Source organism: Myotis myotis, unplaced genomic scaffold (genome assembly GCF_014108235.1).
Source record: "Myotis myotis isolate mMyoMyo1 unplaced genomic scaffold, mMyoMyo1.p scaffold_m19_p_3, whole genome shotgun sequence".
NCBI classification, from domain to species: Eukaryota; Metazoa; Chordata; class Mammalia; order Chiroptera; family Vespertilionidae; genus Myotis; species Myotis myotis.
The window spans coordinates 115,754,125-115,770,706 of NW_023416335.1; the positions used below are offsets into that span (position 1 = coordinate 115,754,125).

Here is a 16,582-nt window from a genome sequence, read left to right on the forward strand (position 1 = left end):
CTTATATGCAGGATGTATTTTCATTGTTACAAATTGAACATAATTAAAGCATAGTGATTAATCACAAAAACAATATGTAATTCTATATGTTTTCCGATGGTCTTAGGTGACCCCTGTGAAAGGGTCGTTCGACCCCCAAAGGGGTCGCGACCCACAGGTTGAGAACCGCTGATTTAGCGGAAAAATAAAAAATTAACAGATCAGATACCCTATTGAATGTGAGGGTCAGGGAAACAGAGAGGAAAGAAGTTTTAAGCAACTCCTGGATGGTAGAGTGCACTTACTGACATAAATACTGTAAAATGTTTTTTTTGTTTTTGTCACTTGTTATTTGCAGCATAACATTATTATTTATTGGTACAAGTGGAAGTTTATTCTCCCACCCTTATTTAAAAAACAAAACACCATTTGCACTGATGTAATTTTTAACATTATTGCACAGTGGAAATCAAATGATGTCAATTTCATGCCTGTGGCAAAGTGCCCTAATTAAAGACATCCTGCAGTTATTCAAATCTCTTTCCTCCTCCACATATTTTTCTTTCTCCCACAACACATTCCCTCCACTTAAACCCCTCCCAACAGAGAGACACCAATCAGAGTTCAGACTAAGGGCAAGCATGGAGCAGTTCTGGGCTCTGGTGCAAGTATGATTTCTATAAAAAGACATTTAAGAAACAAGGCGAAATGTTGCCATTTTGCCTTTAATGGAAAGGTGGCTAGCAGTTACAGTAAAAAAAAAGTTTTATTTAAAAAAACAACTCTTCAACTTCTAGGCAATCACTGAATTTTCAGAAATACACATACAATTGCAAACCAATAGTTTGTATAAAAATAAACTCTGAATGTGTGATTATAAAGGAGACCTCCCTGCCCCCCTCCCCAGTCTTTTCAGCTGCACAAATGCACACTAAAATGGAGGCAGTCTGTCTGAGGTGAGTTTACCCCAGTGAGGAGGGGGCTTTGACTTTGGGAGACAGAGCCTGCTTGAAGCGCCTCTTCAGGTCTTGCATGTTGGGAGAGCGTGGCCGAGGAATGATGGAGGCCCTTCTCCTCTCCCCACTGAGGCCATGCAGCTTGCTCACTTCTTTGCAGAGATGCTGAAACACATCACAGACATCTTCATAGTTTTCACTGGTGGAGATTTCAAGGAACAGGCTGCCCAGCTCGTTGGCTAGCTGAACACCATCATCAGTCTGCACCTGCCGGGCATGCAGAAGGTCCCCCTTGTTGCCCACGATGATGATAGGGGCCTTTGAGTCAGGGTGGACCTTCCGGATGTGCTGGTAAAGGGGGCGGATCGACTGGTAGCTGTCGTAGTCTGTGATGGAGTAGACCAGCAGAAAGCCCTCTGCCCACTGCACGCATTTGGACAGGGAGTCCACCACCTGCATGAGATTGTCTTGGACCTGAGAAGATCAAAGGGAGTCTGATCAAGGAAGCCCTCAGTGGGAGAGGACTCAAAATATCATCAAAGTAAACTCTGAGCAATGGTTGAAAAGGAAATCACTAAATATAGTTTTCAGATTCTGCCCTGCTTCTGCAGAAGGCAGTTTTTGATGTAGAAAGAGCAAATTCTCAGGCAAGTTCCCTGCCTGGCTTATTTTATTAGCTGTTACCAATGCATTGTTTTTAACCTCCTTGCTGGGCAGGTAGTCTGTGGTGAACCTAGGCTGACTGAGGAATGACTTCAATGAGAACTTTCAAATCAGAATGTCACAATTTTTAAGGAACTAACTCAGAAAAAGCAAAACTTTGAAAATAAGCCAAGATAAACATCTATTCCCAAAACCCATAAAAATATTTTTAGCATGTCCTTCTTGAGAATGTTCCAGAAACAAATTCTTTCTTTCAGTTCTTCCACGAGACCTTTCCTCCCTAGAAGGGAGAGCAATTAACTTAATCAAGTTACATTCCTGAGTAGGCGCCAAGAGCGTCTGACTGCAATTAGTGACTTGCGGGAACAGCTAGAAACAGAAGCACTTCCGCAGTCCCTGCTGGGCAGAAGACCCTCTCCAGGGCCCCAGCCAGTCAGTTTTGTTAATGGTTCCGCGGCCAGCCCTGAAAGAGGTGGTGAGACCCTTGCCGGTAGCCTTGCCGTCGCAGCTTGTAAAGAGAAGTCAAGCACCTCTCCCCCTCTCAGAGGTGGCACATAGGAGGAAGCTGCCTCCAACCATCCAGTCCTCGCCCCCTTGGAGGGTTCCTAACGGCTCACTGACCGGCCCCTCCTGGGACAGCCCACTACTCCATCTAAATGTACATCAGGCCCGTTTAGAGTCTTGCTCATGCTCCCGAGCTCCGTCGGTGTGGGTGTCGGAAGGGAAGTCCGCCAGTCCTTACCTGGATTCCGCCGGGGGTGTCCTGGATCTGCAGGGACAGCTGGTCTCCCTCGACACACACAAGCCGTGAGTACAGCTTGCCTGGAGAATGAAGGAGAGTCTGCTTTTACATTCTTACTCTCAGCAGGACAAAGAAAATCGAAGCATGCAGCCACATAAGCAGGGGGCACATAATTATTCTAACCTGTATTCGGTTCATAATCGCCAATGAATCTCTTGGTCAGGAAGCGCACAATCATTGCTGAAAGTGAAATAGGAAAATCAGGTGAAGGGCTCGGACAGGACCGTCAAACACAACACCCTCCGGGAGAAGGAGGGAGGAACGGGCTGCGGACTCTGCAAACCCGGGGCGGCCGTCGTGGTCCCCGTGCCTTTGGTGGCGGGGACGACTGCAGGTACTCGACCTGCTGCACCTGCCCTCCAACGGTGCCAAACCCAGCGACAGCCCACAGAAGGTTGCTCGGGAAGCAGCGGGGAAGCCAGGAGGGAGGGGATGTCCGCTTCCTCCCTATGCCCGGTCCTCCTTCCCGGGCTGTGAGCCCCGGCTCTTCCCCATACCCCGTTGTTCGGACCAGGCCCGGGGTGGGCTCCGCCCCGTGAGGTTCCCTAGGCACTCACCGCTCTTGCCCACGCGGCCGGCGCCCAGCACGGCCAGTTTGATGTCCCGGGGCAGGAGGTAGTCGGAGGAGGACTCGGGGATGGGCGCGAGCAGAAAGTGCCCGGACATGCTGGGCGGCCGCATGGAGCGTCCGGCCGCCAGAGCACAAGCCTACCCAGCGAGGACTCGGCCGCAGCGGGGTGGCTGGCGAGCCGGCAGCGCAAGGACTCGGGGTATTGGGGGCCAGGCGGACCGCCGAGCTGTCACCGCCGGTGGCTTTTAAAGGACTCCGCGCGCACCCGGGCGCAGCGGCCGCCTCAGGCTCCTCCTCTTGCTCACCCTCCCCGCGGTGGCGGCCAGGGCGGGAGCAGTGAGCTGGAGACCAACGCAGCCGGCTTGCGCACTCCTCGCCGCCTGACGCTCTCTGCCGGGACCTGCGCGTTTCACGGCCCCCAGACGCTGGAAATGCAGGCACTATCCCGAGTGTGCAGGGAGCCTCTCGCCGGGCTATGCCTGAACCCTCCTCCACCCTGCAGAGGAGACCCTGAGTCAATAGAGGAGTGAACCTGAGATCAAAGTTAGGAGCTGGGGGACGAAAGGAAGAGGGAAAACTGCAATCAGTAGGATCTTTCTGCAACAGTGTGGGAGGGAAATTCCTGCCAAATGTTGCCTTTTTGGTGATGAGGGGTGACAACATTAGGGAAAAGGGGATGGGGAGAGCTGTTAGTAGCAGTACAAGGGAGCTGTAGTCACTTTGACCAGGCTCCAGATCTGTGAAGGCCCTGGAGGCAGTAGTTGTTTGCACCTCAGCTGGCACGAGTTGCATTGACTCATCAGCGAACACTCCATAAGCATTCCATGGGCTAGGACAGTGGTTGGCAAACTGCGGCAGGCGAGCCACATGCGGCTCTTTGGCCCCTTGCGTGTGGCTCTTCCTAAGCCTTTGGAGTACCCGAATTAATAACAGTGTACCTACCTATATAGTTTAAGTTTAAAAAATTTAGCTCTCAAAAGAAATTTCAATCGTTGTACTGTTGATCTTTGGCTCTGTTGACTGAGTTTGCCGACCACTGGGCTGGGAGGCTGGAAGCTCTAGCTCAGGACCTATGCACTTGAGTCATGCATGTGCTTCACTATTCATTCCAGTACTGACTTCCAAGTGTGAAGTGGAGAGTTTAGGGTGAGGTGGAGAGTGGAAGGAAGAGAACACAAAAGAGAAATATGGCCTGATTATGGGTTTCTGGGCCCACCCTGTCAAGGCAGAGCTGTGGGAGTTTATCCTTGCAGGATGTAAGACCTTATGCTTCTGGCCTCCTGCATTCCAACTTCTTATGTCCAATTGCCTATTAGACACCCTTACTCACCCCTCCTTCTATCCTGCTTGTATTAGCTTTTGCTGCATTAAAAAAAAAAAAAAAGCTGGCTTAAAATAATGACCCCTCATATTTGCTCACATGTCTAAAGACCAATGGGGTGGTTATCCTACACTACGCCAGGCTCAGCTTATCTTGGTTGGCTCTTTCAGGCATCTGCAGAGAGCTGACAGGGCTTGAACTGGCATCATCCTGCAGCTGGCTGTCAGTCAGCTGTGATGAGGGAGGGACAATAATTGAGTCACATGTTTCTGCTTGTCAAGCAGGCTGGCCAGGGCTTGTTCTCATGGTGGCTGAGAAGAGTTCCAAGAGAGGGATTAGAAGTGGAAAAGGCCCATTGAGACCTAGGCTCAGAGGGGAACCCATCACCTCTGCTTTTTGTTGGCCAAAGCAAGTCACAATGCCAGCTCAAATTCAAGAGGTAGGGAGAAAGACTCCACTCCTTGATGGAGGGAGGTGCAAAGGCACATTTGAAAAGACTGGGATGCAAGGAGGGGTAAACAGTGGATCCATTTTTTGCAGTTGACCACACTAATGAATGTGCCTCCATCACCCAGTAGCCCATCCTTGACTGTCACTTCCACATCAATTGCCAACTTCCATAATTTCTACTGCCTCCATTTCTTGGTGTCTCCTCCTCTCCACCCCTACTGCTCTCTTCATTTCCCAATTAAAGAATCCTGAATAATCTTGAAGGAACTGATTGTGAGTAGTTTACTTGTTCCTCCGTTGGGGAAGCTTCCTCTGACCACGGCTACCACTCATACGCTTATTGCCCAGTTACTCTCAGGGCTCACTCAAGTGTCACTACTTTCTGATGGAATATTTGCTTCATGTCTGTCTCCAGGAGGGCAGGGACTCTAGCTTGTGTCTTTAGTATCAAGCACATAGTGGTACCTGGGACTTACATGCTCTTGAATAATTGTTCACTGATTAACTTTCTGAACAAATGGTGTCTTCACTGTATGAACTGGAAAAGACAGAAATCATTATCCCAGTACCTTAGTTTTGAGAGTAACCTGTTCGCAGGAGTTAGTGTTCCAGGAAATGTCCTGGGATGAACTGCCATATTTCAGTTGTACTAACGTTTGGCTGTTCACAAGGCAATCCCCTTCTGTTAAACTTCAGTTTAACTGGAAAGACTTGAAGCAGAGCACCCCCTTCCCTGACTCGGGAAAAGGCACCCATAAAGAGAGTTACTATTTATAGAACTTTGAAACTATTAGCTCCCAGGGGTCCTTGAGCAGTTCAGTGATAGGGGTCTGATTTGTTGTCTCTCCGATTCTCTTGGCCTTTCCTTCTTGGACACAAAATGGCTCCTGCTTCCCCAAACATTAAGTCCTCATTCAAACAGGGAGGGAGGGCCTCTCTGTCTGACTTTTCTTATTGTGAAATAATCCTAAGAACCCAGTAGACTTTCTCATATCCCAATGACCAGAACTAAGAAGCTGGAAGTTCATACAAGTATCTAGCAAAAAAGACTGAAATTGCTGACTAACTTGAACAATCATAGTTCTTCCCCAGGGGCTAGACTAGACAGTTGCTACCTGTTAAAATTCAAGGAATAGACAGGGGATCTATGTTGAGCAGCCGTCAATGTGATCTGCCACAAATACTTCACATTCCTGGAGTCTAAATGCAGACCTTTCTAGGGAAAAGCCATTTCTTGGCTGAATCTTGGGCTTATCTCTTCACTTCATTCCGTTATACATTCCCAGTAAGGAATAAAATCATTTAAGTTTAAGGTCACTCAATAAGGAAGAGTCCTAAGACTGTTCTCTGCCCAGGTGATAATTGCATCCCATTTTGCATTTACCTGGCAACTTTGCTAGGTGAGCTCAAAATGTTATTCCACTTTCCTCGAAAAGCTCTTTGCATTTGCAAGTAATAATCCATGACGTTTTAATGCAGATAATACATTACTGAACTGTGAAATTATAAATAGCCTTGTGTAAATTGTTCTGCTTGTTTTTCATTTGGATTTGTCTAGCTATGTAAATTGTGTGAGTAACATAACAGGCATGCTGAAGTGGTTTTAGAAAGATAATAGAAATGTGTAGGCAGACATGAATACACAAGTCCATGGGTGTTTAGAGTGAGTGTGAAGGACAGAATTTGGAATATGCAAACATCACTAGGCTTAGAAAGTTATTAACCCTTTACCAGCTAAATAAGCTTGATTTCTAGACCTCAGGCAAAACTTTGCCAAGGTCTGTCCTCTATTAGTTCAAGAACATCCCTTCCCCCCAGCCCTGGTTGGGTGGCTAAGTTGGTTGAAGCATAATCCTGTACACACAAAAGGTTGTGAGTTTGATTCCTGATCAGGGCACAAACCTAGGTTTCAGGTTTGATCTCCTTTCAGGGTGCTTAAGAAAGGCAACGATGTTTCTCTCTTTCTCTCAACATATCCTCAGGTGAGGGTTAAAAAAAAAAAAAGAAGAAGAAGAAAAGTCCCTCTAACCACCATCTGTAGAATTCAGTATCAATTACCTTTCCTGTATAGCCTAAATCCTTGAATATTACTATGCTTACAGGAGACTCAGAGACTATCTTTTGGTACTTTCCCCGGAATAGGAATTATGCTTCTGTCTTGTACCAACTCCCTACTTTATTTCAACTGTCAAAATAATTGAAAAACTACTCTGTAAGGCTGTTAAGTGCTGGTACAAAACACAAAGAACAGCTAAGTTTCTATTATAAAACATTTACTGAAAGGACAATAAAGTACATAAGATACCCCTGCCATCACAGACATCCCCATAAAGTTTATTATCATTCATAAATTAGTTGAATTAACAAAAAAATCTTAATTCTTCCTTAATCTTAATTAACCCTATGAAATTGGTGAAATATCTTCTAAATTGAGGTTCAGACAAGCTTATCCAAAGTCAGAGTCATTTAGTAGTAGACAATCCAAAGTCAGAGTCATTTAGTAGTAGACAATCCAACCCGATTTCAAATCTTGATGCTGTCCAAGACTTGAAATCCAACATGGAAAGCACTCTGGTCATGTAAATGGAATGACAAAGCAGGTTGAACTTAATCTGAACCTAGTCTCTCAGGAGCAAAATATCCAATCACATCTTCACTTAAGCTAAGCCATCGCCTCACTTGGTAGAGACAGTAAAGAGTACCCTTTTGCCATTTCTTTTCCAATCCAAATGATTTCCATAAATTCTATTCTTGCTAGGAAAGTGGGTATGAAAGCATTTCCCTACACATTTCCCAGCCTTTTTGCATTTGGGGCTTTGTGAGATTGCTCCTCATTCCACACTTTTGACAGGAGATTGCTCCTGTCAATTGCTCCTCATTCCACACTTTTGCTGTTTGAAAAGCATTACAATGCAGAAACTTGGCTAGATGCTTATCCATTCCTCGTTACACTTTCCACCTCAACAGGAATAGCTGCAGATGCTGCCTCATTGTTGTTATTCATAACCAAGCAATTTGTCTAACAGATTAGGTGTTTTGCATGAACACCAATTTTTTTGTCCCCTTTAAGTGGGACTGAGTTGAAGAAATGCTATAAACATGCATATTTCAAATAAATTAAAGTCAACTTAAAATTCTCATGCTAAAAGAATGAAAAGCCTACCTTGTTTATATCTTAGCAATTCTTATTGCTATTTAGCAATGTTTTATATTTTAGCATTTTTTCCATCCCAGTCCAGAGGAAATGCTAATGTACATTAGTGGGAATATATTAGAGATAGGAAATCAAGTTGATATTGTTTAGCCACAATTTTTAGAGGACTTCAAGAAGAGTGTGCTATATTTTATTCAACCCTTGGAATTGGGTTCAACTTGAAAACAGAAGGCCTTAAAAGATACCTGGCAAGATCAGAATTAAAAGTTCAAGTAGCCATGCAACTTCCTTTACAGTCTTGACTCTTAGAACTGGGTGAAAAGTTCTATAGTTAGAATACTTTTCTTCATTCTCAACAAGTTTAAGAAAACGGAATTGTACACTACAGGATTTATAAATTTACAATCTGTAATGATTACTCATTTAAAAAAACCTGAATTTCAAGGCAAGGTACATAATCCTAGCACACACATACATTACTCAAAACTCAGGGATTTTAACTTAATTCATCTAATAAAACTTTGCAAACTAATCTCTTTATTTGCAGGACATTCAGATGTAGCTGCCCAAGAGTTGTAAATATCAATCGACCTTCAGAGAGTGAGCTCTGAAATCTGAGTGTCAAGTGTATTAGGGATGACTATAACAGAAGTCAGTGGTTCTCAAACTGGAATATGCATCTTAATCACCCAGAACTTAAGTGCTGGGCCCCAACCCCAGAATTTGACTCAAGTTGTTCTGATACAGGTCTGCATGTTTATGCAGCCAGTTGGGGACCCATACTTTGTGAACCACTGGCTTAGAACTCTACTCGTAACGAAATTATAGACAGATGTGAAACATTAAGAATCCAGAGAGGGAAGTGAGACATATTTAAGAACTGGGAAGAAGTATGGCAGAAACCTGTGGAACTCTGGAAGAGGGGGAAAAAATTGGCAAATATTTAGGGATAAAGTCAAATTAAAAAGCTAGCAAGTGGTTGATACACTTTTGAGTAATAGTTTCATGGGAGTGGTGGAAGCAGAGCCATATTTGCAGTGGGACTAGGAAATTAAGATACCAGAGAAAAGCACAGGAAAAACTGCTCATTTTATTTGCTGCTTTTCAAAAGTCTGTATGCTAAAGTTAAGAAAGCAGCAAATGGAAAGGGTCAGACACCAGAGATCAGAAATAATCAGTGAAAACATAAGGCAGAAACAAGAAGCCTATTAGTACCAACTCTTCCCTCTGCTGTCCTACACTCCTTGATACCTTATTTTGCCTTGAAATGGCTAGACAAGATATTCAGGAAATGCAATTTTAAAATATGCAAAGTGAGACACATTAGAGTTAAAAATGATTTTAACTGGACACAGTAGTGCCATCAAAGATTGGGAAACAGCCCTAGCTGGTTTGGCTCAGTGGGTAAGGGCATCAGCCTGCAGACTGAAAGGTTCTGGGTTCGATCCCGGTTAAGGGCACATGCCCAAATTGCAGGCTTGATCCCCAGTAGGGGGCATGCAGCAGGCAACCAATCCATGATTCTCTCTCATTATTAATGTTTCTCTCTCCCTCTCTTAAATCAATACATTTTTTAAAAAAAGATTGGAAAACATTAAACAGGAATGACAATTGAAGCAATTCATAATGTTCCTGGTTGCTTTCTGTGATAGTGAATTGGTGACCAATATAAGCATGTTTAAGCACAACTTCCTACTCATAGATGTAAACCTGTTTAAGGCAAATACCCATTTGACTTATGTTAGATATTCAACGAAATTCAAAACCAGGTTTGCTGGATTCCAAAGTAGACCCATTACCACCACACTTCACTGGAGAAAACTGAAGGCTGCTAATATTGGGCTTACTACCCACTTATAGCACTGACTTAAGTTATACAAATGAATAGGTTCTTGTCATTGAGTCTATTAGTAGGGAAGAGAATAGGTTCTTGTCATTGAGTCTATTAGTAGGGAAGAGAATAGGTTCTTGTCATTGAGTCTATTAGTAGGGAAGAGGAACGTCAAGGTTTCCATGTCAAATAAACTGATACTATTGCTATAGGGATCACAGAATACTGAAGGCAGCTAGGATAGGATGTCATCAATTCTTTTTTGGATGTTTGCCATATCCAAGTAAATATCTAGGAAGAAACAGAATTAACTTAAATGTGCTCCAACTACACAAAGTAGCTTTAAAATGTTCCCATTAATATGAAGCAATGTAACACCAGAGATTAAGACCGGGTAACGGAGCCAGGCTGCCTAGGTTTGAACCTGCAGCCTTGGGCAAGTTGTGCCTCAGCTTTCTTCTGTGGAAATTGGGCAAAACATGTGAAGTGCTTAGAATGCAACACATTAATAACTGCTACATAAATGTTTATCTTCAGATGAAATAAAAAAAGGGATTCTAGTTCCAAATTATCAGACACTATTTTTTCTGAGCCAAGTTTCATGAAAAGTGGAAGCAACTCACAACTAGTATGTAACTCACAATGAAGAGGGTAATTTGAAACCATCTATTTCTAAGTAGCAGACTTCAAAGGCAAGTTTCTAATCCTGAACATAGGGTACTTAGATAATTCTCTAAGTAACCAATTTTCCTTGAGCTTAACTATAATGCAACAGATGCAGCTTCCTAACCAATGGAGTACATTCTTTGTTGCAAAGTAAACCACCTCACATCTTTCAGCAAAAACCCCCACTAAATTCAAATAGTAAAGACATCACCCAATGAATCAGGACACAAAGTTTGTTTGTGTTTATTGATTGGCTGCCTCCTGCACGCCCCCTACTGGGAATTGAGCCCACAACCCAGGCATGTGCCCTTGACTGGAATCGAAACCGGGACCCTTAGGTTCGCAGGCTGACTGTCTATCCACTGAGCCAAACCAGTTAGGGTGACACAAAGTTTTCAATTATTCTTTGGGGGGAAGGGATGCCACACTTCTACTCAATTAAGAGAAACATTTTTATCAGCACATAAGTCTTTTTTATTTTTTCCCACTTATCATGCCATGAATTCATAGGGAATGGGTTCCAGCAGCTCAGGCTCCTTTCCATTGGTTCTCACAAAGTGTGCTTCTCTGGGTGGAGCAGGCTATTAAAAACAAATAAAAACAAGGCAATGGAATAATTATGTTAAGAACTGTAATTCAATTTCAAAGTTCTCTCAGAACCAATGAGGTAACGTATCTACTCAATGCTTTAACTTTACTAACTTTCATATAAAAGAAAATTATCACTGAGCAAATTTCAGTTGTCATGATCAACCAAAAAACCCTTTGTCAAGCACTCACCTGACGCTTCAGTTGAACCCAGGTACCTTTCTCTTTGGCTTCCTTCTTTTTCTGATCATTTTCCTTCACACGTTTCAGGAAGCTATCTCGGCTCTTAGAGTGCTTAATATGCTCAATACGTACATTAATTCTCTTGGCAAGAATCTTGCCCCTGGAGAAAACAAATTCTTATAAATTCTTCATAAAAAATATAACCAAATTAAAAAAAACCTTTTGGCAGTTTCATTTATGAAATAAACCATGAACCCTTTACCCACAGATAGGATAAGTTAACAAACCCCAAAACACTAAATAACTTAACCAAAACCAGATCGCTAATAAAATTTGTAACTTTTTATATTTTGGAATCTAGAACTGCCTAATACCAAATCCTGTAAGTCTATTTTGTTTCCTCTGACAGGATACAAAACAAACACCCCGTTTGCTTGAGTTTTAAAAGGACATTTCCTTTGCCCCACTTGAATGACCAGTAAGACATAAGTCCAATTGGCAAAGTGAAAAAGGGGTGTGAGGGAATACGAATCAAAGAATTACTTACTTAACTTGCTTGTTCACAATAATGCCCACTGCATGCTGGGTGACATTGTAGACTCTTCCAGTTTTGCCATGGTAACATTTGTGGGGCATTCCTTTTTGAACAGTGCCCATTCCCTGTTAAGAAAGGAGATAAACGTCACCTCAGCAAGTGCCTCCTCCTTTTAAACCCTGACTTTTATTAAAGTAACTAAAAGATTTTTCTCTTTTAAATGGCAACTCAAGAGCTTTCAGAGCCGGTGAAATGCATTTTTCACGTTGCTTTGAGCAATCAAAAAGACAATCATCATCAAGCTCCAGAGTGCCAGAATACATTCAAATATGGCTCTCAAAAGAACATAGCTTTCGCTGGTTTTATTAGTAATCCCCATTAATAATTAAACTCTGCACTAAGGTATCCCTTTTCACCTCAATAAATTCTCATGATTATATCTCCTATATTTTTCTACTTGCTGTTAACAAATAAAAAAACTGGCTTTAAAAGTAAAATTAAATTAGTTGTTCAAAGGCAATGGATTTTCCCCCATTTAGGAGGATAAAAAGAGCCAACAGGTGTACTATACACTAGTATTTGTTCTTATGTTAGACTAAATCCACTTTTAATGGTATTTCCCCAATTTTACCTTGATGTCCACAATATCACCTTTCTTGTAGATTCGCATGTATGTGGCCAAAGGAACAACTCCTAAAAATAGTGATATCAAGATTAAAAAGTCAAGTCAAAGAAATATAACCTCACTAGTTTTCAACACACTCCCATCTTTGACAGTGTAAATTTTATTTTAAATATATATATTTTTTTAATTGATTTTAGAGAGGAAGAGACAGAAACATTGATGGGAGAGAAACTTCCATTGGCTGCCTCCTGCACCCCATTACCGGGGATCAAGCCTGCAACCTGGGCGTGTGCTGACTAGGTATTGAACCAGCGACCACTTGATGCATGGGAGGATGCTCAATCCACTGAGCCACTCCAGCCGGGCAGTTATGTACATTTTTATTTTAAAATATATTTTTGTTGATTTCATTAATCAGCTGCCTCCTGCACACACCCTACTGGGGATCAAGCCTGCAACCTGGGCATGTGCCCTTGACCGGAATTGAACCTGGGACCCTTCAGTCCACAGGCCAAGGCTCTTATCCACTGAGCAAAACCCACTAGAGCAGTGGTTACCAACCAGTGGTCCGTGGACCACTGGTGATCCGTGATGTCTGAAAGGTTGGCGACTGCTGCTCTAGGGCATATATACATTTTTTAAATCTTGCTAGTTGGCAATGTGAGAACTGCTATATAAAATTCATGCTTTTTATTACAAAATTAAGGTAGGTATAGGTGGTTAATTGCTACTAAAACACATTATATTATCTGCATCTCAAGTGTGTTAACATAGCACAAATGTATACCACCATGGTTGATTTCAAAGAGGACAAATCTACTTACCATGTTTTCTAAAAGGCCTAGAGAACATATAGCGGGTGCCTCTCCTCTTCCCCTTTGTGTTAGTCATTTTGGCGAATTACTGAAACCGGAAAGAACAAAATAGTCAAATATAACTGCAAAATTGTTACTAGCCCCTTTAACCAAAAACCCCGTAATTTTAAATGGTTGCATCTCAGTAGCAATGCCAGAATTGGAAAATGATCTAAAAAGCTGGCTCACGAACAAGTATTTCTTACAAAGGTAAAAACCACCATTTTAGCAAGTAAGATCTTTGCCAAATCTGCCTAAGTTCTGTAACATTAAAACTCTTTAAGTAGCAGAACTGGATTTTAGGAAATAAAGCAGTACTTTGCTTGTTAAAAAAATATAAAAACACAACATGACCTCTACCACACTATTACCTGTAGAACCCAGCCTAGAATGCCAAGGGCGTTGGAATTGTTAACTACAAGATAGTTTATTGTTGGAAAGCATAACAACTCAGCCTTGCATTTTTACGTTGTGAATTAAACCCCTCTTACAGCAAACCTAATCTTTGTGTGACTGTACCTCTTGTACAAAATCTATTCGCTGCCCAAAATCTTCCTCTCCATATTTCTGACTGTTCACACAATTGCTTACTAGGTAATTTATGTACGGGAGAAAAATAGATTTTATAACCAATGACCTAATTTTGACAAAGGTTCTGCCACCTACTTTCTGGGAGACCTACATTTACTCCCTGGTTCCCGCTTTTAACATGGGCTAATATTATTTTGACAAGGAATTGAGGTAATGGCTACAAAGCACTCAGCAATTCCCAACACATGCAAAGTGCTTACTATAAAATGGTAGTTAACTCATCAGTCTAAGAATTCCTCTATAGGCATTAGAATGGAACCTTTCACTTTGTTTCCCAAAAGATGTCAATTGTTTCAGGTCATCTAAGGACAGAGTTACCATTGCTGACAATGACTGCAGGCAAAATAGGCCCAAGTCCGGTTTCACTTGTTGACAGAGTTCTAACACAAACTGGTCTCTTAACACTCCTCAATCCTAAAGATAAACGACTCCACCAGAGGACCCCTTCGTGGGGCCAGGAGATCCAAAATAGTTAACCCAACCACCAAAGCCAAACAAACCAGTGTTACAACAAACGCACCCTTTAACTTTAAAAAGCAACTAAGTATAAGTGACAGGTACCGGGTTTTCATTTTCAAAATATTAAGTTCACATAAACTTGTGTTAAATTCATCAACAAGGAAAGATACTCAAAGTGGCAGAATCAGTCATGGGAGTGATATCTGATTCAAGCCCATGCTGCCTGCACCAGACTCGTCTTCCCGCGTAAGAAATCCATTTTACATCACGGCCCAATACACCCAAGTTCCAAAACTGGAACCCACTACGGGGTGCACCCTGCAGTTTGCTCACCTCTGGTAGCCGGCAGCTACTACCTACAAACCAGACAAGAAATTATTTGGGTCGCGACCCCTTTGGCGGTCGAACGACCCTTTCACAGGGGTCGCCTAAGACCATCCTGCATATCAGATATTTACGATATGATTCATAACAGTAGCAACATTACAGTTATGAAAAAGCAACGAAAATAATTTTATGGTTGGGTCACAACATGAGGAACTGTATTTAAAGGGCCAGAGGTTGAGAACCACTGACTAGCGGGTTCTCAGTAACCTTTACCCCAAACTTCTAAATCAGACAGTTATTCGGGAGTTCATTCATTCAACACAAGATGCCCCAATATTAACAAAACAAAGTCTGGAACAAAATGTTTTCCTTTCGTCCAACTGCGACCCGGGTCCAAAATTAAAAAACGGAAAGTCATTTCATGCACCAAAAACGAGTGGTCTGGGATTCACTATCCAGGTCGACACAGTTCGAGCCTATTTCGTCCGCCGGCCACGAGGCTTCCACACACAACCAGGCCTCACCGGAGTTAAACCCGTTCCTACCATCCCGCAGCCCCAACCCGACGGCGTTACAGGGTTAATAGATGAGGGGGAAACACCGCGTTGAAAAGTTTAAAAGGCATCACACCACGCGGCCCGACCCCACAAAGCCGGTCCGAGAAGGCCCAGGACGGCGGAGCGAAGCCGTGGGGACACAAATTTTGAGTTCCTTTCCAGACCAACCCGAGTCGCCTCAGGCAGGTCATGCGGCCTCGCTGTTCCCGAGCCCGGCCCCTGCTAGGCCGCGGCACCCGGGGGGCCCTCCGCGCCCGACCCGAGCCCGGCGCCGCTGGCCGCACGCCGCTACCGGGCCGGGGAGGCACAGCTCCGACACCCAGGCCAGAGGGACCCAGACAGTCTGCACGGTCCCTCCAGGGCCCCAATACGCGGCCTCCGAGGTCTCTGGGTTAAGACTCACGTCTGTGCGACCACGGTCGCGGGGAGCCACGCGGAGGGCCTACCTGGAAGATGGCGGTTCCGGCCGAAAGGAAGGAGGCGGGGCCGCGGCGCGCGTCTTACAAGGGCCCGAGGGCTGCCCGCGGCGCTGCCGGAAAGAAACGCCAGCCGAGAGCGTCTCTTCTGGGATTAGGGAATCGTCTCCGACAATAAGAAGAGCCTGTCAGGATATTTTCCTTTCTTATGAAAAAGCAACAATCGACCAACATGAGCTGATACTTGGATCTTGCCAGACAGCCCGGAAGGGGGCTTTCCAGAGCGTCAAACACACGCCGCCTCCGAGAGCGCCTGCGGCGGCCCTACGTCAGAAGCCACGCCGGAAGCAGACGGCGGGAGTTTTTCCTGCACCGGAGCTGTAGCAGCGCTTCTAACTCAGTGGTTCTCAACCTTCTGGCCGTTTAAATACAGTTTCTCATGTTGTGACCCAACCATAAAATTATTTTCGTTGCTACTTCATAACTGTAATGTTGCTGCTGTTATGAATCATAATGTAAATATCTGATATGCAGGATGGTCTTAGGCGACCCCTGGGAAAGGGTCCTTCCACCGCCAAAGGGGGTCGCGACCCACAGGTTGAGAACTACTGTAACTGCTGTTTGTAGAAGTGATTACGTGAGCACAAACGTCATATTATCCAGTTTGTCTCTCAAAAGTTGTTTTCGCCAAATGCGTCAGAACATACTGCTGGTATGTGCATACATGATACAACCACTTTGAAAAGCAGTTTGGCAAAATCTAGTGGCACTGAAAATATTTAAGTAGTAAATCCCAGCATTCCGTCCAACGTATGTTATCTTACAGAAACTTTGATGTGTAGACAATGATGTGCATAACAGCACTGTGAGTAGAAGCAAACACATTATAGGATAGTCATATGATGGAATATTATACTCCAATAAGTTAAGAGTGAACCCAGAAATAGGACCAGGCAAAAGAGGATGATGTAGATTAAATGTAGTATGACAATTTATATGTACACAATTTTAAAACAAAACAATACTATATATTGTGTAGGTACATATACTTCTG

At 43.5% G+C, this 16,582-nt stretch overlaps 2 protein-coding genes and 2 non-coding genes across 5 annotated transcripts; all 4 read right to left on the reverse strand.

The window, feature by feature from the left end:
- Positions 1-685: 685 nt before the first annotated feature.
- Positions 686-9,387, reverse strand: RASL11A (RAS like family 11 member A). The gene is made up of 4 exons (XM_036297012.1): positions 2,958-9,387; positions 2,524-2,580; positions 2,341-2,420; positions 686-1,409 (listed from the first exon to the last, which is right to left on the reverse strand). The coding sequence occupies exons 1-4, from the start codon at positions 3,079-3,081 to the stop codon at positions 942-944; spliced, it is 729 nt and encodes a 242-aa protein (XP_036152905.1). The 5' UTR covers positions 3,082-9,387; the 3' UTR covers positions 686-941.
- Positions 9,388-10,843: 1,456 nt separating this feature from the next.
- Positions 10,844-15,698, reverse strand: RPL21 (ribosomal protein L21). Of its 2 annotated transcripts, none has more exons than XM_036297013.1 (6): positions 15,559-15,698; positions 13,149-13,227; positions 12,331-12,392; positions 11,712-11,824; positions 11,174-11,324; positions 10,844-10,974 (listed from the first exon to the last, which is right to left on the reverse strand). In XM_036297013.1, exons 2-6 carry the CDS (start codon positions 13,213-13,215, stop codon positions 10,885-10,887), a joined length of 483 nt encoding a protein of 160 aa, XP_036152906.1. In that variant the 5' UTR covers positions 13,216-13,227; positions 15,559-15,698; the 3' UTR covers positions 10,844-10,884. The 2 variants fall into 2 exon arrangements, with proteins under 2 accessions (XP_036152906.1, XP_036152907.1); XM_036297014.1 differs by lacking the exon at positions 15,559-15,698 and adding an exon at positions 15,516-15,551.
- Positions 11,556-11,681, reverse strand: LOC118652358. Its single transcript, XR_004966599.1, has one exon. It is a non-coding gene; the product is annotated as a small nucleolar RNA SNORA27 (small nucleolar RNA).
- On the reverse strand, positions 11,933-12,003 carry LOC118652304. Its single transcript, XR_004966555.1, has one exon. It is a non-coding gene; the product is annotated as a small nucleolar RNA SNORD102 (small nucleolar RNA).
- Positions 15,699-16,582: the final 884 nt, after the last annotated feature.

Excerpts from the sequence above, each read along its gene's own strand:
- RASL11A (XM_036297012.1), bottom strand. The coding sequence starts at position 3,081 with ATGCGGCCGCCCAGCATGTCCGGGCACTTTCTGCTCGCGCCCATCCCC. Across the intron at positions 2,581-2,957 it reads CGGCCGCGTGGGCAAGAGCG|CAATGATTGTGCGCTTCCTG; the intron begins GTGAGTGCCTAG and ends TTTCACTTTCAG. Across the intron at positions 1,410-2,340 it reads ACACCCCCGGCGGAATCCAG|GTCCAAGACAATCTCATGCA; the intron begins GTAAGGACTGGC and ends TGATCTTCTCAG.
- RPL21 (XM_036297013.1), bottom strand. The coding sequence starts at position 13,215 with ATGACTAACACAAAGGGGAAGAGGAGAGGCACCCGCTATATGTTCTCT. Across the intron at positions 12,393-13,148 it reads TAGGCCTTTTAGAAAACATG|GAGTTGTTCCTTTGGCCACA; the intron begins GTAAGTAGATTT and ends CACTATTTTTAG. Across the intron at positions 10,975-11,173 it reads GGGTTCAACTGAAGCGTCAG|CCTGCTCCACCCAGAGAAGC; the intron begins GTGAGTGCTTGA and ends TGTTTTTAATAG.